Source organism: Sinocyclocheilus rhinocerous, unplaced genomic scaffold (genome assembly GCF_001515625.1).
Source record: "Sinocyclocheilus rhinocerous isolate Xijiao unplaced genomic scaffold, SAMN03320098_v1.1 scaffold936, whole genome shotgun sequence".
Classification (NCBI taxonomy): Eukaryota; Metazoa; Chordata; class Actinopteri; order Cypriniformes; family Cyprinidae; genus Sinocyclocheilus; species Sinocyclocheilus rhinocerous.
In genome coordinates, this window is record NW_015662583.1 from 1,010,921 (window position 1) to 1,033,420 (window position 22,500).

At 35.8% G+C, this 22,500-nt stretch overlaps 2 protein-coding genes across 2 annotated transcripts; both read right to left on the bottom strand.

Moving 5' to 3' along the window:
• Nucleotides 1-1,341: 1,341 nt before the first annotated feature.
• On the bottom strand, nucleotides 1,342-7,977 carry LOC107728111 (heat shock protein HSP 90-alpha 1-like). Its single transcript, XM_016538191.1, has 11 exons — nucleotides 7,836-7,977; nucleotides 6,080-6,232; nucleotides 5,629-5,995; nucleotides 5,032-5,165; nucleotides 4,644-4,946; nucleotides 4,397-4,562; nucleotides 3,487-3,677; nucleotides 3,259-3,406; nucleotides 2,913-3,181; nucleotides 2,450-2,832; nucleotides 1,342-1,438 (listed from the first exon to the last, which is right to left on the bottom strand). Exons 2-11 carry the CDS (start codon nucleotides 6,230-6,232, stop codon nucleotides 1,342-1,344), a joined length of 2,211 nt encoding a protein of 736 aa, XP_016393677.1. The 5' UTR covers nucleotides 7,836-7,977.
• Nucleotides 7,978-17,207: 9,230 nt separating this feature from the next.
• Nucleotides 17,208-22,082, bottom strand: LOC107728126 (alpha-1,6-mannosyl-glycoprotein 2-beta-N-acetylglucosaminyltransferase-like). Its single transcript, XM_016538210.1, has 2 exons — nucleotides 21,931-22,082; nucleotides 17,208-19,020 (listed from the first exon to the last, which is right to left on the bottom strand). The coding sequence occupies exon 2, from the start codon at nucleotides 18,809-18,811 to the stop codon at nucleotides 17,447-17,449; it is 1,365 nt and encodes a 454-aa protein (XP_016393696.1). The 5' UTR covers nucleotides 18,812-19,020; nucleotides 21,931-22,082; the 3' UTR covers nucleotides 17,208-17,446.
• Nucleotides 22,083-22,500: the final 418 nt, after the last annotated feature.

The following is a 22,500-nucleotide window of genomic DNA, read 5'->3' on the forward strand; positions in this document are numbered from 1 at the left end:
ATAGATAGGCAGATAGATAGATAGATAGATAGATAGATAGATGGATAGATAGACAGATGATAGATAGATAGATAGATAGAAAGATTATAGATAGATGGATAGATGATAGGCTCCTTCTTCAGCGGAGCCTGAGATCCGGACGCTTTGCCCCTCAGCAGCTGTGTGGCGGGTGGGACGCTGTTAGCGCCTTTCTTATTCGAGCCCTGATGGAGAAAAACCCTTCACAGCCTCATCTCTCCAGAACAGAGCAGAATACAGAGATGACAAGCTACAAGAATCATTAGATGCTTATTCATTTGTGCTGCTCAGAAACACAGAGCTGATGCATCTGTTTCTAAACTAAACTAAGCTGAACACATCATGTCTGTAAACTGATTCTGCACTTCAGCTTCATTTTCATCTGATGAAATAATGCAATGCATCTCGTGCGTTATTTTACGCTAAGGAGATCATTATTAATAACGAGTGCATTATAAACATTATTTATCTCTATGGACTTGTGCATCTCAGTTTTAAATGTTGTCTACTGCTGTAACGTGTATTTTTGTATTATTTCGCTGCCATCTGCTGGACTCTCTCTGTATGAGCTCTACAGGAACTACAGCGAATATGGGCTTGAACATTAGTGAACCATGGAGGACCAAACCTGCAGAAATTAATACACAAATAAATAAATAGAGAGACAAATAAAATAACAGGAAAATAAAGAAATAAATGACTTAAAAACAAGTATCATCTCATCGACGATGTTGATGATTCCACGCTTAATAACAGAACTGAGGATAAGTAGCTGAATTCAGTCGCTATAAAATAATTCTACATAATAATGTGAATCTGTGAAAATATCTTGAAGTCTCCAGTTGATCCACAAACTCCGAACTCTATCATTAGCTTGATCTGAGCTCTCAGACAATGACTTCCGAAAAGTAAAAAGAAATAAATGAATAAATAAATCTGGAAATAAATACATATGGGAATGAATAAAAACATATACAAATGCATGAATAAGTACATTTAAAAAATAGATAAATATGTGAAATACATGAAAGAATAAGTAAAAGCTAAAGAGAATAGAAATGAATATAAAAATACAGAAAATAATACAAATAGGAAAAGGTATTAAAAAATAAATTCAGGATACAGTTTTATTACAAACGAACTACATTTGTTTTTATCAAGTCATTTATTTCTTTGTTTTCCTGTTATTACATCTATTTATTTATGCATTTATGTATTTTTAGTAACAATTTACAATAAGTTTGTACATTTTTAATAAGTAAGGTACATTCTAAATGTTTGTGGATTTAAATTGATTTAAACTACTGCTGTTGTATTTTTGTATTATTTCGCTGCCATCTGCTGGACTCTCTCTGTATGAGCTCTACAGGAACTACAGCGAATATGGGCTTGAACATTAGTGAACCATGGAGGACCAAACCTGCAGAAATTAATACACAAACAAATAAATAGAGAGATAAATAAAATAAAGAGAAATAAATGACTTAAAAACAAGTATCATCTCATCGACGATGTTGATGATTCCACGCTTAATAACAGAACTGAGGATAAGTAGCTGAATTCAGTCGCTATAAAATAATTCTACATAATAATGTGAATCTGTGAAAATATCTTGAAGTCTCCAGTTGATCCACAAACTCCGAACTCTATCATTAGCTTGATCTGAGCTCTCAGACAATGACTTCCGAAAAGTAAAAAGAAATAAATGAATAAATAAATCTGGAAATAAATACATATGGGAATGAATAAAAACATATACAAATGCATGAATAAGTACATTTAAAAAATAGATAAATATGTGAAATACATGAAAGAATAAGTAAAAGCTAAAGAGAATAGAAATGAATATAAAAATACAGAAAATAATACAAATAGGAAAAGGTATTAAAAAATAAATTCAGGATACAGTTTTATTACAAACGAACTACATTTGTTTTTATCAAGTCATTTATTTCTTTGTTTTCCTGTTTATTACTTTATTTATTTATTTATCTATATATTTTTATTTTCATTTTTGGGTGAACTATCCCTTTAAAAGTAAAAATTTTTATTAGTGTGAAGAACATTTTATTGTTCTAAACAACCTTTTTTTCCATTAAAAAGAACATTTAGTGCAATGGAAAGGTTCCATGGATGTTAAAGGTTCTTCAATGAACCATCAAAGCCAATAAAGAACCTTTACATTTAAGCGTCTAATGGTGGTCTGAAATGTTTTAGTGGATAATTCTTAAAAGAACCATTTTAAATTAGTGTGAAGAACATTTAAATCATCTTAAGAAACTTTTTTTCCACTATGCATTGGAAAAGTTCCACTGATGTTAAAGGATCTAGATGCCAATTATGAATTTTATTATTAAGAGTAGTGGTGGACAGATTTTTTTTTGGATGGGCATTACCAATAACCATGAATGCATTAATAATGGTGATATACTCTAGGTTGATGTGTTTAAATGTTTCATTTTTGTAGTCATCCAACTTACCAAGACCAAGTTTGATCATCCTGTAGATGCGGTTGGCATGTGTTTGTGGGTCTTCCAGCGTGAATCCAGAGGAGAGCAACGCTGTTTCAAACAGCAGGATCACCAAGTCTTTCACGGCCTTGTCGTTCTTGTCAGTTTCTGCTTTCTCTCTGAGCGTCTCGACGATGGGATGGACGGGGTTGATCTCTAGGTGCTTTTTAGCGGTCATGTAGCCCATGGTGGAGTTGTCCCTCAAGGCCTGAGACTTCATGATCCTCTCCATGTTGGCCGTCCATCCGTAGGTGCTTGTGACGATGCAACAAGGCGAAGCCACCAGACGGTTTGAGACGGTGACCTGTTTGGATACACTATCATTTAATGGCTCTGAAGAGTGTGCACTTCAAAATCAAAGCCTAGTATGCTAACGGCGTATACCTTCTCAATCTTTTTGTCGAGAATGTCTTTCATGATCTTGCATACGTTCTCATATTTGGCTTTCAAATCTTCCTGCTTCTTCTTCTCCTCCTCGTCCTCGGGCAGCTCCAGGCCTTCTTTGGTCACTGATACCAGGTTCTTGCCCTCGTATTCCTTCAGCTGCTGGACACAGTACTCATCGATGGGCTCGATCATGTAGATCACCTCCAGACCGGCTTTGCGCAGGCGCTCCACGAAAGCAGAGTTGGCCACCTGATCTTTGGTCTCACCTTTTGGAGAAGAGCAAGGTTCGTATGAGGCATCTGTGGGTTAAAATAATATTTAAATTCATTAGCCAGCTACTGACCAGTGATGTAGTAGATGTGCTTCTGGCTGTCCTTCATGCGAGACACATAGTCCTTGAGGGACACCATCTCGTCTCCGGAAGCTGATGTGTAATAGCGAAGCAGCTCTGAGAGTTTTTTGCGGTTCTGAGAGTCTTCATGGATGCCCAGCTACAATTGGAAAATACATTTTAGCTCGGAAGTATGATAAATGTGATTTCAATAGCTACTCGGAAAGCACACACACACACCTTGATGTTCTTGGAGAACTGCTCGTAGTATTTCTTGTAGTTGTCTTTGTCCTCGGAGAGCTCGGTGAAGAGCTCCAAACACTTCTTGACCAGGTTCTTGCGGATGACTTTCAGGATCTTGCTCTGCTGAAGCATCTCTCTGGAGATGTTCAGCGGCAGATCCTCCGAGTCCACAACACCCTTAATGAAGTCTGGGACGAAAGTTTAACTCATTAACATTTAAACTCTCTGATATATCCTCCTGAGACCCAGCTATGGAGTTTTTGTCTCTGTAGAGGACATTATATTTTAGTGATATTGATTTCATACATGTCCACTGTAGACCAGGACTAAACACATGTTTATTATGCATTTTGGGAGACACACACAACAAATGAATAGGAAAATAAATTATATAGCAATATTAGAAATTATTATGAAAATCTGTCCAATTATTACTCCCATTATTACACTCCTTTTTTCAATATGCTGTCCCAACAGCACATTAATATGCAAATTATGTACAGTGTATAGATAACATTGTGTTTAATGGGAAAACCAGTTTATGGAAATTGTACACACATATTGCATAAAGCAATGTTTGTTATATCTTTTATAGTTGAGAATCATACTTATACAAAGTTTGGTATAAAAAAAATCCTGAAACCTAAAAATTGGTGATTTAAAAAAAAAAAAATCCCATTGTTTTTCCCTTTTCATGTTTATTCATGTCATTTTATTTTGAGTCCTGGTGTCCTCTACAGAGGACATAGCATAACATATGAATAAAATATAATTTTTCAAAAATTTTATTTTTCCATTTTTTTCTTGTGCTATAACCAATGTAAAATTGACAACGCTTTTTTTTTCTGGTTCTCAGGAGGATGTCATTTCTAGGAATCGCTGGCAAATGCACTCCTGAGACACTTACTGAGATATTCTGGAATGAGGTCCTCGCAGTTGTCCATGATAAAGACCCTGCGTACGTATAATTTAATGTTGTTTCTCTTCTTCTTGTTCTCGAAAAGGTCAAAAGAGGCTCTTCTGGGTACGAACAATAGAGCGCGGAACTCCAATTGGCCCTCAACTGAGAAGTGCTGCAACAAGACGAACATTGGTGGTTTAATCATCTAGTCTTCACCAAGTCCAGCCATTTCTGACTCGATATTCCTACCAACCTTAACAGCCAGGTGATCCTCCCAGTCGTTGCTCAAACTCTTGTAGAACTCGCCGTACTCCTCGTTGGTGATGTCATCAGGGTTACGGGTCCAAATGGGCTTGGTCTTGTTCAGTTCTTGAGCATCGATGTACTTTTCCTTGACCTTCTTCTTCCTCTTGTTCTGGCCATCTTTGGTGTCTTCATCTTCATCGGCGCCCAAGTCCTCGATCTTGGGTTTGTCTTTCTCATCATCGCCGGCCGCCACCTCCTCCTCCTTTTCTCCTTCTTCAAGATCAACCTCTTTCTCTCTCTGTTTCTCAACCTGTAAGATGAGAATTGATGCTTTATTTGTTCAAGTGGAGAGGAACCAAGGTTTGCAGTTCTTGTACCAAAGTACAAGCACTTACGAAGAGCGTAATGGGGTAACCGATGAACTGAGAGTGTTTCTTCACGACTTCCTTGATGCGCTTCTCCTCAACATATTCGGACTGATCTTCTTTAAGGTGGAGAATGACTTTGGTGCCACGTCCAATGGATGGGCCTGAAATTCCAAAGCAAATGCATATGTGACCCTGGAGCACAAAAACAATTATTGATTTTTCTTTCTTTTTATGCCAAAAATCATTATGATATTAAGTAAAGATCATGTTCCATGAAGATATTTTGTAAATCTCCTACCGTAAATATATCACAACTTAATTTTTGATTAGTAATATGCATTGCTAAGAACTTCATTTGGACAACTTTAAAGATGATTTTCTCAATATTTAGATTTTTTTGCACCCTCAGATTCCAGATTTTCAAATAGTTGTATCTCAGCCAAATATTGTGCTATCCTAACAAACCATACATCAATGGAAAGCTCATTTATTCAGCTTTCAGGTGATGTATAAATCTCAATTTCGAAAAATGGACCCTTATGACTGGTTTTGTGGTCACTTATGTCAAGTTCCAGTACTTTTAGACTAAAAAAAGCCCAATGAAACACTTCTGAGAGCTCATACCGTAGTCTGTCTTCACTGTGAAGGAACCACCAGCTGCAGACTCCCAGATGTACTGCTCGTCATCGTTGTGTTTGGAGATGACCGTGACTTTCTCGGCCACTAGGTAGGCGGAATAGAAACCCACTCCAAACTGGCCGATCATAGAAATGTCCGCTCCGGCCTGCAGGGCCTCCATGAAGGCCTTGGTGCCGGATTTGGCGATGGTGCCAAGGTTGTTGATGAGGTCTGCTTTGGTCATGCCGATGCCGGTGTCGATGATTGTGAGCGTGCGCTCTTTCTGATCGGGGATGAGTTCAATCTTCAGGTCCTTGCATGAGTCGAGTTTGCTTGGGTCCGTCAAGCTCTCGTATCTGATCTTGTCCAGTGCCTGTTTTGAAGATATGCATTGTTTTATTGTGCATTTTTGGAACAAACGCTGGTACATAAACGGATAACGCACTGATTGACTTACATCTGAAGAGTTGGAGATGAGCTCCCTGAGGAAGATCTCTTTGTTGGAATAGAAGGTGTTGATGATCAGAGACATCAGCTGAGCGATCTCAGCCTGGAAGGCGAAGGTCTCTGCTTCTTCCTCCATCATCGGCCGTGCAGCGTTCTCAGGCATCTGCATAAAAGATATATAATCAGGATTATAAATAAGGATTCTGGAATATCAAGTCTTAATATAATTGGAAAATAACAAACAGATGTGTTCCATTAGATTTCTGAGCATTGTGTGTCCTGTAATTAATCATTACTGAGCATACATGTTGGAATGACTCCTGTTCCTTTAAGAATGAACTTATTCTGTCTACAACAAACTAAATATTTTTTATACTAAAATGTTTTTTGATACAATCCTCTATTAATGTTTTCTTTACTTTCATCACTACATTCTAAATCACTCAAATTCTCAAAACTAGTTAAAGATAAATGTAAAATATTAAATAATACATTTTGATAGTATCATTGAGATACTGTTATAGTTTTTAATATTTTGAATTAGATTTCATTTTTATATTTTCTGCTTTCATGTTTATTTTAGTTAAAGGTTTAGTAATTTTGTTGTGTGTTTATATATATATATATATACCGGTAGTTATTTTAGAACATCAAGTGCTTCAGAAAACTAGCTGAAATAAATTAATTAATTGAAATAAATTTAAATAAAAATGTTTTTATTTAATAAATGTTTTTTTTAATTTAGTAACAAAATTCTTTATTTTAATTTAATTTAATTTTATGGATTTAGTTTAAATTTTAGTTAACTATAATAACCCTCCTCAAAATACAGATATTATATTTATTCTTACTAAACATAAATGTTGGAATGACAACTTAGTGATATTTTAATAATTTTTGTTATATATATATATATATATATATATATATAATTATTTAATTATTAAAATATCACTGTTGTCGTCATTCATATATATATATATAAATCTTAATTTATTTTATTCTGTCTGTAATATTCCTCTGAAAGTTCACAAATATTTCATACTATAAATATTCTGTGGCAAAATGCTTTTGTTACTTTCATCACTACATCCCAAAATTCCTATGAATTAAAACCGCAGATTATTCAACTCAAAAGGTGAAAAAAAAAAGATGATTAATTATTGTAAATTTTTCAAAATACAAATTGCTTTTATCTTTGGCCAAAAGCCTACTTTAAATGAATGATAATGAAGCAACAGCTGATCCAAGCCCTCTATAGCCGTCGAATCAATAGCACATGTTCAACACCTGTCACTATAAATCTCGAAGGAGTGTCACATTTCACAGAAGCAGCAGGCAAATGCTGCAATTATGCGACCTGAAGTATCTTTTTACCCCATTTTTGGGGGTTTAACTAATGTAATACGACCTATTCTCATTTTAGGATAATATTTTGAGTTACTCTGGTTTAACAAATTGTCTGAAAAGCCACAGCTGTCATTAGGCTTCTCCTAGAGCCATGCTTGCAGACATGTGCTCTTAGCTTCTGTATGCAACCCAGTGAAGTTGCTTATATTTTTTGCCTTTAATTCTTAATCTGAGGAAAATGTTGTAAAAATGAGAAAATGCAAATAAAAAAAATAAATATGTGCCATTAACGCCATTCAAATGATTCTACATTCTGATCGAATTTTAACATATTTTTAAAGCATTTGAAGTTAAATTAAACAAATTAAAATTCTAAAAATAAAAAAAAACAGTAAAAATTTAGCATATTGATTTACCTTGATGATTGTCTTCTGTATAAAACGTCTGTGCAAATATTCTCCTGGCGTATGGAGATCTGAGTTTGCTTTGAGTTTGTTGAGCTGTGCTCTCTGGCGTTGACTTCTCGTCGCTGCTTTCGCTTTATCTGCCGAGCATCGGGCCTTCTTCACTCTTTATATACTCATGAGCAAAGTTTCTCGAACCCCCGATTGAGAAAGTTCCAGAAGGAATGTCCACTAGAGTAAGGAGGGGTGATAGAGAGCTAAAGTAAGACCGGCGGGCTGTGTGTGCGAGACCAGGCGAGGCGAGTCCACTATCATATACCCCTTTCGTCCTTTTTGGGGCAGGGAGTCACAAGAGGTGTCTGTCAATCAATGTTCTGGGTGTCACTTCCTGCAAGCGAAATCTGCAATGCTCATTGGCTGCAACTGTGAAACATTGAGCTTTGAGGTGCTAGAATTCACAATAAAGACACAAACCACCTGAGAGATAAAGCATCCCATCCTGCTGCATTCTAGTGGAAATTATGCTCTGAATGATGCACGTCTTCCTTAAACTGCTGTTGTGTTGAAAATACGGGTAACCCGCTTGTGTTACCCCCAATGGTTTCCATGCAACTTGCCAAAAAATAACCTTAATCCAAAAATGAAAGTGGTTCCAAACCTGTATGAGTTTCTTTCCTCTGTTGAACACAAAATAATATATTCTGAGGAATGTTGGTACACACACTCTAAAAAAATGCTGGGTTGTTTCAACCCAACTTTGGGTCAAATGTGACCCTGGACCAGTCACTGGGGTATATTTGTAGCAATAGCCAAAAATACATTGTATGGGTCAACATTATTGATTTTTCTTTCTTTTTATGCCAAAAATCATTAGGATATTAAGTAAAGATCATGTTCCATGAAGATATTTTGTAAATTTCCTACTGTAAATATATCAAAACTTAATTTTTGATTAGTAATATGCATTGCTAAGAACTTCATTTGGACAACTTTAAAGATGATTTTCTCAATATTTAGATTTTCCATATCAGATTCCAGATTTTCAAATAGTTGTATCTCGGCCAAATATTCTCCTATCATAACAAACCATACATCAATGGAAAGCTTATTTATTCAGCTTTCAGATGATGTATTAATCTCAATTTCACAAAATTGACCCTTATGACTGGGTTTGTGCTCCAGGGTCACAAATATGGACTAACCCAACCATTGGGTTAAATTTTTACATTAAATTTTTAACCCAAAAGTTGGGTTAGTCCAAATTTGACCCAAAGTTGGGTTGAAATAACCCAGCATTTTTTAGTGTGCAACCAAACAGTTGCTGGTAGCCATTGACTTGTATGGAAAAAATACTATGGAATTCAATGGCTGCCAGCAACTGTTTGGTTACCAACATTCTTCAAAATGATAAAATACAAAATAAGAAAAAATATGAACACCTACTGTGTTAAAAAAAAAAAGGTTCCTCCCTGTTATGTGTCAGTTTGACCTGTTATGTTCAAAATTAGCTTCACACTAAAAAAAATGCTGGGTTGTTTGTTTCAACCCAACTTTGGGTCAAATATGCATGGACTAACTCAACTTTTGGGTTAAAAATTCAATTAAAAAATTTAACCCTAATTCATTTTTGACCCAAAGTTGGGTTGAAATAACCCAGCATTTTTTAGAGTGTACACAGACACAAAATAAAAACATGTTTATTTATTTATTTTATTTTTGGTCAATGACACTCATTTAGTGACTATTCACATAATGATTTCCGAACAAACTCAGCTATTGGGTTGTTTTGACCCAGCGGTCGAAACAACCCAACCGCTGGGTCAAAACAACCCAACCGCTGGGTCAAAACAACCCAACCGCTGGGTCAAAACAACCCAACCGCTGGGTCAAAACAACCCAACCGCTGGGTCAAAACAACCCAACCGCTGGGTTTGTCCCTTTTTAACCCAGCGCTTTTGACACACAAAGATGAAATTAAAATGAAGTTGATTCTGAGAAAAGCTCTGAAATGTGATCTAATGCATGGGACTTGAGTGTATATGTTGTTGTTTGTTTGGGGTCCAGTAGAATCTGGATGTGCTGATTTTAGTCTGGAACACTGCAGGCTTTAGACCAGAGGAGGCGCTGCACTGTTTTCCAGCACTTTCCCTGACATAAGACAAGTCCAGTGTGTTTAAATAAGTTTCCAGAAGCACACACAGTCACACACCGAGAAACTCTCTCCAGACTGTTTTGTATTACTAATAAAATTAGAGAGGTGTCATTTAAGATCGTATTTATCCTGTAAAACAGGTAATTGCAAAGTACATTTTGTAAAGACATGGAGGAAATGAGAGTATTGTTTATTTATTTTATGATTGTATTTATACAAAACTATATGTTGGTGTGATTTGGCCTTTTTTTTTGTTAAAAAATTACTAAGATTGAATTGCAACTATTTTTTTTTTTTACGAGTAGTTGACTTCAAAATTTAGTATATTGTGAATTTACTCATTATATTATAACGCTTCCTCCAGTGAAAAAGTGTTCTGGTGTGAATCAGGAGAGAAATCTGCACAGATCAAGCAGCGTTTAAACAGCTCTAAACAAATATGTGGCTGGATTTTGATGTGAGAGATAACAGCAGATGCACTTTTTCACTGGAGGAAGTGTTATTATGGATTATGAACTCTATGTATTTTAGTTAAAAGCGTCTTAATGCTGGATTTGTTTCAGCTGCTTTTGTCTTCTCCAGATGTTAACTGATGGACTGGAGTGCTGTGGATTACTTGTGATGTTTTTATCAGCTGTTTGGACTCTCGTTCTGACGGCACCCATTCACATCCATTGGTGAGCAAGTGATGCAATTTCTCCAAATCCGATGGAGAAACAAACTCATCTACATCTCGGATGGCCTGAGGATGAACACATTTTCAACACATTGTTAGGGTTCCCTACAGTCCATCAATGCCAAAGACTGATGCTTTTTGTCATATGCTTCAGTTCACAGCATTAAACAGAGTATCACTGGTTGAAAATCACTTTTTAGTGTGCATTTGTGTTATATTAGAGTTTTGAGGCGATGCTGCACTCGACTGTGAACATTGTGGTCATGATGCCAAGTTTTGTTCTTGCCAAATGAACATCTGATCACTGATCAACCAGGTGAAAACAGTTAGGAAAAGCAATTATTTTATTGCTAGTGCTGATGCTTTTGTGAGAAGTTGACAGTCAACTTGTAGTCTCTTCCACTCACCGAGGCTGCATTTATTTGATCAAAAATTGTGAAATAGTTTTGTAATGTAAAATATCTGTTTTCCATGTGAATATCTGTTAAACTGTAATTTATTTCTGTGATGAGCAGCTGTATTTCCAGCATCATTACTCCAGTCTTCAGTGTCACATGATCTTCAGAAATCATTCTAATATGCTGCTCAAGAAACATTTCTGATTATTATCAATGTTGAAAACATTAATATTTGTGTGGAAACTGTGATACATTTTATTTTTCAGGATTCACAGATGAACAGAAAGTTCAAAAGAACAGCATTTATTTGAAATAGAATCTTTTGTAACATTCTAAATGTCTTTACTGTCACTTTTAATCAATTTAATACATCCTTGACTCATCTGTCCTCACCATTTTTCTCTTTAGGGCTTGTTGTCGTCCCAAAACCCGGCCAACTCTCCCAGCGGGACGATCGAATAACTGGACCTTCAGACGCATTATATCTTTAAGCCTGTCAAGATCATATTTCACTCTAAAATCAACAAAGAACATATATTTTGCATAAACATAATGAAGCCATTAAATTCTATGCATTATTTTCATGACAGTTAAACACGTTTTCAGCCTAACTCTCCTCATTACTGTGATGCAATATATTGTGAAGTACAACCCGAAAGTACCATGAGTTTAATTAAAAGCACAATAATTGGATGGTTTTCACTACTGTGGTCGAATTGTTTTGCACCGATTGTTCAAACTGGGTTTTTCTCAGAATTGCATTGGAAGAAAAATGCGCTTAAATAAGCATTTATTTTAATATTGTTTCAAATGAAACGGGTTATTGTACAATGTGTAAATATTGTAAATTACAGATTTATGATGGATTGAAATAATAATTACACAAAATAGAAAACAGTTGTATTTCTAATGCAGAGGAATTTATAAAATGATCTTAAATAAGCCTGTGTTTGGCTCCTGTTTCATTATCAGATGGTTGTTTATATGTGATATGTTTGTTTTGTGAGTATGGTTTGAAAATAATTACTAATTTAACCTGAAAATTCATCCTTTATCTAATTTGGTGTTAAAAAGGTTGCTTGTAAATGTCTCAAAACTTGGAACCAACCCTTGCTTTCTTTTAATCAGCACAGGTTTTGTAGTTGATTGTAGGTCTCAGTGATTATTGTCAAAGTTGTCCACAAATAATGCTTTTTTCACTCAAAAACAGGTGCGTGAGCTCAGATCAGGTCCAAAAAGAAATGCAAAACCTGTGCTGATTGACTAAAAACAAGCTGATTCAAAGATCAAATCCAAGATTTGGTGATAATACAGCATAACGAGATTAATAAGCAGTTTTTGTAGGCTGGTCATGTTTGACCCGTAACAAGGTGAGAAAAAAAATCCCCCCCGAAATACAAAAATTATCAGTTTTTTGGGAAGCTGTTTTTTTCCCTGTGCTGAGCAAAGTCAGTAAGTTTAACTCCAATGCGAAACATTAACAGCATTTTCAGGAAAAAGAAAACCCTCTCCGGGTCAAAAACAACCCGGACACATCATTAATGCATGCATTTAAAAGTTTTGATTTAAATTAGATCAAAATTTGAAGCAAAAACAGAACGGTCTGACTTTAACGTTGTGAAATTATGCTTCATAAAACATCTTTAATATGCATTATACAGAGTCAAGATGAAAAGAAAATACCATCTAAACTCCAGTTCCCCTCAGAAATACTTTCATATAAACTCTCACCTCCAATTATATCGCGATTAGCATCTCAACCGACTTGAATTGTCACATTTTTATATATATTTTTTATTTCTAAAGGGACAATCTACATAAATCAGCATTCATGAATGTAAACGTACCCAAATTAGCCCAAAGGTTTTCATTGGTAGTCCCTTTGCCAGATGGCCTAAAAACGAGATACAATAAAATAAAAGCAAAATAGAAATACAATAACAACAAAATACAACCAAAAATTATAAACAACTCTCTAAAATACAATTTAACAATGCATTATACAAAATGACAATATATAAAATAAATTAAAATTATTATGGGTAAAAAATAAAAATGTAAATTAAAATAAAAAAAAACTAAATATATTGTAGAAACTTAATTTTCTGTAAAGTTGCTTTGCAATGATTTGTATCGTGAAAAGCGCTATACAAATAAACTTGAATTGAATTTAAAAAATAAAATTATTAATAGTAATAATGGATAAAGCAACATTAATGTTGATTACGAAGAAGCCATTTTTTTAAATTATACTTAAATGATTTAAACGATATGCATTCTCTAATTGATAGAACCAGTTACTCTGTTTTCAATAGATTTAAATTGAATAAAATCAGCCAGAGAATTTTTTTATTGATTTTTCAGATTTTTTTTGTAAAAAAGCAAACTCTTGCATTATTCAAATCTACAGCTTTTTGAGTTTCTGTTAAACTACACACATGCTTTATACTCTGTCTGAGTTTGCGATCTTCATTCCTGCGAACAGCCTTTCATCTGATGTGCCAGACTCTTTTTTCCTCCAGACGTTGGTTCTTATAATTGGGAAATTAACACAGAGAGACAGGTCGGTCTTGGCATGAACACAAGACATACTTTCAGGACTGATGGACATAGTTTGGTGCACATTTATGTTTTGTACAATTCAAGACCAACCTCATAATTATATGTTTTGAACATTTAGTTCCAGTAAAAATGCACTGCACATTTTTTTCCCATTCATCTCTGCAGCATAAACGCTGTTCAGTGATGGTTGCATTCACATCATCATATCTGATCCCGCCTGTCATTTGCATTCTGATTAATTACCGATTATGCTAATTGGCATTGAACTATTCTCTCCATTAGCATTATATGGCAGCAGTGGATGTGCATGGTGGCACCAGAGTAATTCGTCTTGTTATGAGTCTTAAAAGGTCAGACCATAATATCAGCTCAACATTTGTAATTGGAAAAATTGCAGGGTATTTATATCAGATCTGTTGGTTATTCACTTGCAGTGTATTTAAGCCTCATGTTGTGCTCATTTTGACCCAGAGAGGATTTTCTTTTTCTTGACAATGTCTAAAACTTACTGACATTGCTCATACAGGGTATAACAACTTCCCAAAGTTGTTACATTTTATTTGATTTATTAGAATTTTCCCCCCAACTTGTTACACTTGTGGTGTTCCGTGTCAAAAATTACTACAAAGAATTGCTTATGCATTTCTAGTTACGTTAGATTATCACAGAATCTTGATTCAATCTTTTATCAACTTGTTTTCTCTCATTTAGCACAGGTTTTGTAGTTCTTTTTTGGAACTGGTTGATCGTAGGCCTCATTGAACTCAGTTTTTGAGTTAAATTTAGCCAAAATTATCCACAAATAATGCTTTTTCATTCAATAACTGAGGTGCATGAGCTCAAATCAATAAACCCTACAAACAAACTAGATCCAAAAAAAAAACAAAACCAGTGCTAATTGAAAGAAAACAAGCTGATAAAATGATTAAATACAGTATTTAGTGATAATATCGATCGTTTTAAAAGGCCAGTCATTTTTGACCAGAAAACCCAAATTAGGAAAAGGATTTTTAGCAGGTGTAAATTTAGTCACAGATGTTTCTCCTGAAATCAATCAACAGTTGTCATAAATTGAGAGTATTGGGAGTATTATAGAGTATTGACCAATAAAATAAATGATGATTTGATCTTGAGAGAATTTGATGAGAATGTTTGAGATCTCTGACTTGGTATTCACACATTTTCTGACTAGTTTCACCCGACTAGTCGCTTTTCAGTTAAACATCAGTGATACTTATCCTAGTTGTTGGTGCAGTTCTCCGTCCCGCTGCATTTTATCACCATTGCTAACACACAAGCATTTAATGACTGATAGGATGCATTTCAGTGGAATTCAGTTTTTGAGTTAAATTTAGCCCAAATTATCCACAAATAATGCTTTTTCATTCAATAACTGAGGCGCATGAGCTCAAATCAATAAACCCTACAAACAAACTAGATCCAAAAAAAAAATACAAAACCAGTGCTAATTGAAAGAAAACAAGCTGATAAAATGATTAAATACAGTATTTAGTGATAATATCGCAATTTTTAAAAGGCCAGTCATTTTTGACCAGAAAACCCAAATTAGGAAAAGGATTTTTAGCAGGTGTAAATTTAGTCACAGATTTTTCTCCTGAAATCAATCAACAGTTGTCATAAATTGAGAGTATTGGGAGTATTATAGAGTATTGACCAATAAAATAAATGATGATTTGATCTTGAGAGAATTTGATGAGAATGTTTGAGATCTCTGACTTGGTATTCACACATTTTCTGACTAGTTTCACCCGACTAGTCGCTTTTCAGTTAAACATCAGTGATACTTATCCTAGTTGTTGGTGCAGTTCTCCGTCCCGCTGCATTTTATCACCATTGCTAACACACAAGCATTTAATGACTGATAGGATGCATTTCAGTGGAGTTCTTTGAGTTAGAAGCAGAAAAGATTCTGGTAAGAACCCAAGTATGCGCTTGATCGGACATATTCACCAGAGGGACGATAAAACAGGTGAAAAACACAATGAAGGAGGAACAAAGTCGCATCTACAGACCAGAAGATCACACAGACGCGAGGATGCAGAACACTTTTCCACATGCAACTGCATAGCAATGCACTAAAAACACTTTATCAACCACTCTAGCATTGTGGCTATAGGTTTTGCATTGTCAACCACCACTGAAGTACACTGAAGTATCTTTAACTAATGGAAAACATCCCAAATACAACATTATACCAGTCTGTCAGTGTCACTATTAATTAGACATTCAGGGGTGCGTTTCCCAAAAGCATCGTTAGCTAACTATGGTCGTTATTTCCATTGAACTCTATTGGTAACGACAGATATTTCCCTCTAAAAGTGCTTGAAATCCTCTTGTGGAAGCCTATAATCAGGATCAGAAGGAACCTATTGACTGCTATCGCATCTTCTGCGGAACAGATTCAAACATGGTAAAAGTGTTAAATGGAGCTATTCAAATTATTAAATTAAGTCAAAATATTTAATACAAAACATGAAAAAAAGGGGGAAGGTGTAAGACACCATTTCAGTTTTTAGTTAAAGGGATAGTACACAAAAGAAGATATTTTGAAGAATGTTTCAGCTGTTTTTGTCTGCTCAGTTACAGCCAATGGGGTCCAAAACAACCGGCACCCATTGACTTTCATTGTATGAACAAAAATCACAAAGGCACTTTTAAAAACGTCTTTCATTTTCCACTAAAGAAAGAAACGTTTTTGGACGGTGGTGCATGGATGCAAAACATAATAAATAAATATCTTTGTCACACGCAGTATTATTTTAGTATCGATATACTATTTTGAATTAGATTAAATTTTTATATTTTAATTTAAATTAAATATGAGTTTTGTCAGTTTTTTTGTTAAGTTTAAGTTTATTTAGTTTCAGTTTTTTTAGAACTTCAAATTAAACTAAAATGAGAAGTGTTGCCTTTGGCAAGAAGCTGAAATAAAATAATTCTATGGAGTCCCTATATATATTTCTATATGTTTATATATTTATTTATATATATTTTCTTTCCATTAATGCTTATTTTATTTCAAGAATTTTATTTTTTTATGGTTTTAAGTTTACAATAACAACCCTGATTACATTCACTATACTATTGTTGTCTCAAACTACAGCTCCGAAGGCTTTATTTTCTCACTTTCTTAGATCTGTGAAAATCGGAGCCAGAGATCTGAAAGCTTGTGTAAATAGGACAACGCGTCTATAAGGGGCTAATGAGGAGTGCGAGATAGTCAATGCAATTTTAATGTCTTGCAAAAGCTTCAAAACCATTCTAATACTGCAATACGTTCAATATGAAGCACAACCTTACACCTGGAAAACGGTCAGTCACATTCAAGCAAATAGAAAATAGTTCATCTGCATATCAAAAATAGCCCGTCGTTTTAGCATAACCGTAAACAGAAGGTGGAATTATGATCAAAAGTACACTTGTCTATATGCATAATACATACATATATATATATATATATATATATATATAAGAAAGTTCATGCTTTTGCAGATCGTAAAATCATACATACAAACATATATATATATATATATATATATATATAAGAAAGTTCATGCTTTTGCAGATCGTAAAATCATACATACAAACGTCGTCTTCGAAGTGGCACAAAAATGCTATTTAATAATAGATATATGACAACAATAACACTTTTTTTCCATAATACTTCAATGATGCTCATAACCACCAAATCCAAACGTCACATACTTTTTTATTTGGAATATCTCAATAAAACAGGCAATAGGAAGAAATAGTCCGTATAGAGCTCTTAAAGGCTTTCATTAGAGGATGCAAAAACAACAAAAACAATACAAAGTCACTGTAATCGAAGGTAGCTCTTGCAGAGTTCATGGTCCCTGATGTCTCCCCAGCCTCCGTTTTTGACGTGCGGAGCCACTCCTTTGGCTCCGGAAGCTGGGAGTCTCTTTGTAATGAGCAGCTGTTTGGGGAATAGCTGGTTCCCGCTGCTTTGGAGAATGTTCTCGATCTTCGTCTTCTGGCTGGATGGCATGCAAGCCGACTTCTTGTGGTGCATGCCGCAGTCTCCGGCGTGGAAGACGCGAGGCGCCTCGCTGACCATGACCTTGAGGAACGTGGGCAAACAGGTCACGGTAAGGTGCTGCAACGACCAATCCCAGTTATAGTCGTCGTAGGTGCAGAAGGCATCGGTGCATCTGAGGAGTTTCTGGTAGGTATCTCTGTTCAGCGCCATTCCCATGTTATGCTCGGTGGACTTCCATGCTTTCACCTCCACTTTGTTGGCTTTGCTGGAGTAGCCGACGTGTCCGTAGCTTCCTAGAGACAAGATGTCGCAGTCGGGACATTGCTCTTTCTTGAGGGACTCCATGAGTTTGATAAGATGGTAGAAGTCGGGGGCGAGGTAGTGGTCCTCTTCGATGAGCAATAAGAGTCCTTGGTGCTCTTTCAAGACTCGGACTCGATCCCAAACGAAGTGCAGCTTCCACCACCAATGGTGTTTGGTCTGCGAGAACTTGGCTTCCCGATAGTGTCCGAAGGAGTCTGGGTACTCTGCGTTTAAGCAGCCTAGGGTTAAGGCATCTTTCTTGGGAATGTCTCGAGGGCAATCTCTGGGGTCGTTCCCGGGGAACTCTTGAGGATAGAGCTGGATGCTGAAGGGGAAGAATATCTGAAGGACCAAGCAGAAGTCGACGGACGTGACTATCCGGTTGATTTCCGGCGACCAGAAGTCGTGGCTGAATACCAGCAAGACGTTCTCGATTCCTTTCGCTTTCCTCAAGCTGTCCACCAACAGGCGTAGGTATTCGGGACGGTTGTGAACTTGGACGACGACGACTAGGTCGTCCTTCTGGCGCACGGAACGAAACTTCTCCTCGTTTCTTAGTGTCTGGTCGAAGTTGAGTTGAAAGACGATTCCTCTGTAAACCAGAGTTGCGTTGTCCGCTCCAGATTTGGCAGCTGCCTGTAGTTGTACTTGTAGTTTTTCCGGAAGAGTTTCGTTGATAGTTTTATGGGTTACTGGGATCGTGACATGTATTTGTTCTTGACCACCAACGCTACTCCGTTTACCCGTTTCCACCTCTTTGGGAAACACTGTGGCGCTTGCCTTCTTCGGTTTCCCGCTATTCCAGACGGCGAATCCGCAGATGACCACCACTACAGTCAGTATTACCACCTTTCGCTTGTAAATTCGGAATCTCATGATAGGCAGTCGCCTCGCGGGACGGTCGGAGACACGATTCGGGAGACGAGGACGGCAGGTTTGCGATGCAAAAAAGGTCTGCGCCAGCAGATTGGGAACAAAACGTTATCATAGAAAATGCAGCTTATTCTTGGTCCTCTAATTCTGGAATAATTCTCGAATGACGGTGTTTCCCATAAGGCATTTTTCTTAGAGTCGCCTTTTAAAACCTGAGGAAAATAAGTTGATAGAATGATTTTAATTAGCATGGTCTGCGGTTTTTTGTAAACTACATTTTAGAAATTAACTTTAACATCTCTATATTCGCCTTACAAAGCATATTAATATTCATTGTAAACAATGGAATATTATTGACTGCACCCAAAAAATATTTAGGCCTAAATTTAAGATTTACGCATTTAAATTGCATATAAAATTTCCATATATTTTGGATTACACAATTTTAACAAACAAATAAACGTAACGTGATGCATATTTGTCAATCATGAAACAGGTCAGATTTATCCAGTTTTGCATCTATTTGATTGTATTTAAATAATTTTATTTTTTAAAATGCATTTATTCAAATTGCTTAGAATCAGCATAAATTTGTTCACTTTAAAAAACTATGACATGTATGCAGTTAAAATGTATGAACATTGTTGAAATATGGTTAGCTGTGGAACAAGCAATATTCAGTTTTTTTTATTATATTCAGATTTGTTGATGATAATATATACAATACTATATAATATATACAAACCTGGTTATTGTGTATTTAAAACACATAGTTACAGAAATCTGACCTGTTTCATTTATGTATGACTGACAAATATGCATCGCATTAAGTTTATTAGTTTGTTCATGGTAAAACTGTGTAATCCAAATGGATGTAAATTATATATGCATCTTAAGTTTAGGCCTAAATATTATTATTTTTTGAGTCTAAACAATGCATCTAAAAGAAATCCATATCATTTACATAAAAATGACAAAGTACAAAAAAAAATACAACTCTGCACTTACTCAAAGAAAAGCATTTTGTTCACTTGAAACTTTCAAGAAAGGATTATTTGCTGAAAAGGCAAGTCCTCTTAATACGGCCTATTGTTAGATCGCTGCTATTTTTACACGCAAAATGCATGGATGATTGTATTTCAAATGCACAACACACTCTGTGATCTATTGCACTGTGCACATTAAATCTTTCTCTACCAAGTGCCCTAAGAAACATGAGATTCATAGTATTAAAACAGTATTAATATTTAAAAAATGTGGCCCTGGATTCAACAAAAGTATAAACTCACGGGGGTCCAGACCTAATTACTAGTCTCAGTGGATTTAACCTGAAGAGCCACTAATTAGAAGACTAGAACAGTGACAGTGCAGCACAGATAGTATTGATAATATAATACAAAAATAATGTTCCCAATACAAAGAAACTGTTCGCAACACAATTGTAGCTTCAAATGTTGTGCAATTGGATTTTTAATCAATACCGCATAATACAAATGTAAAGAGATTCCTAAAAGTGGTATTTTATATCAATACACAGTCTTGTGAATGAAATGAAACAATGCAGTTTAGATTGTTTAAACTATTTTTGACTTGACATACAAATGCAACACTCATGGCGAGAGATGCTGAAAAAAACAGCGCGATGCAACACAGTGGCCAGTGATCCAATGCATGCATGCATCTCAGCATGTGTGTAGCTGGTGTGTTCGTTTATTGATAATATAATATAAAAATAATGTTCCCAATACAAAGAAACTGTTCGCAACATTTCGTTAATGTAAAAAGCTTCAACACAATTGTAGCTTCAAATGTTGTGCAATTGGATTTTTAATCAATACCGCATAATACAAATGTAAAGAGATTCCTAAAAGTGGTATTTTATATCAATACACAGTCTTGTGAATGAAATGAAACAATGCAGTTTAGATTGTTTAAACTATTTTTGACTTGACATACAAATGCAACACTCATGGCGAGAGATGCTGAAAAAAGAGCGCGATGCAACACAGTGGCCAGTGATCCAATGCATGCATGCATCTCAGCATGTGTGTAGCTGGTGTGTTCGTTTACATTGTTTACATATTTTAAAATATGCCAAGGAGGCTTTAATTTCAGGTTGCTAAGGAGAATTAGAAGCAGCATCTAAAAATTGGCCTCTACTCAATAACTAGATATTTGTAGATGATAAACTGCATGGTGCATGCAAGGTACTTCTGAATCCGGTTGTGAAAGTAATCAAATTTAATGGCGAGTCCTCTTCTAATAAACTGATTATTTAATATATGTACCTATTTCAATCAGATCATATAAAAAAAAATAAAAAATAAAAAATCATGAAACCATTATTTTGAACATTTCAAATGGGAAAAATCAAACACTCATGCTTTAATGAAAGTACAAATATGTGCAATCTAACGGAACGTTGATTTAATGATGCACATCATGCTGCTTCCAACATAACAGTCTTCTGCTTAAATAAATGCATTACTGTGCAGATTATCTTAACATCTATTAATACTAAAGTAGTACTGCATTTATATATAACTCTACCGCAATCTGCAGTGAATCGCCAGTACAAACAACCCCGAATTTCTACAGATTTGTCGTGATCTGTGTGCTTTTAGCAGGTCAATGCATTCGTATTTTTAGGACCAAAGCAGGGCTATGAATAAACCTGCGGGAAATGCATGCATGGACACGCGCATAAACACGATATGGGGGGAAATGCATGCGAACACCACATTTGCATGACCGTCGACTAATGCAACTCTAGAGCTTCATAAACGTGAGAAAGCATGCACAAATATGCACAGGCTAAAGTTTAAAAATAAGGAAGTATGAAGCCAGCACGCAAGCATTCATTGCAGCTGCATGCTAAAGCGAGCCAGAAAAAGCATTGAAGCCAAAAACATGCCATTGCATTCATCACAAACTATATATGTATTTTTATATTACTCGTTTTGAATGACAGTTAACCGATGCACGCGTATGCATACCGATGTGTGTATTTTGGTGATGCACTGGTCACTGGTTAGCTTTGATGCTACCGATTCTTAAAGCAAACAGCTGCCGCATTCGAATCCATACGAAACACAGAATCGCAAAGAGAATCAAAGCCTCACCGCAGATGCAGGCGTGTATGGCGGCTGTCTTGTCCACATAAAAGCGCATTTTAATTGAAAGCGCGTGTCATGCTGCTCGATCGGGCTCCGTGCGGAACCAAAGGCTCTCAACAATATCATCAGACCTCTGGGGGGCCTCGGCTGTCAGCACACGCGTGATGTCACATTGCCCACACCATTCGCGTTTTTAGGGTTAAAAAAGACTGAAAAAGTTCAAGTAATGCACGAAACAAAGCTCATTTTGTGATCATAATGATAGCACAAATATGTCTGTTAAAGATCTGGAAAGCATCTGCTGTGTATCCCTGATAGCAAAGTACATCACGGAGACGTCTATTTGCAAGATGTATTTTTTTAGAGTGTTTGCTCTACGTTTCCTATCAGATGTCAAATAGACGTTTAGAAGATGTCTTTAAGATGTTTATGATGTAAAACTGACGTCTATCAGATGTTTGTACACAGCAGATGCTTTCCAGATCTTTAACAGACATCTTGCAGACGTACGTGTGCTATCTGTGTACAAGCATCTGACAGACGTCAGTTTTACATCATAAACATCTTAAAGGCATC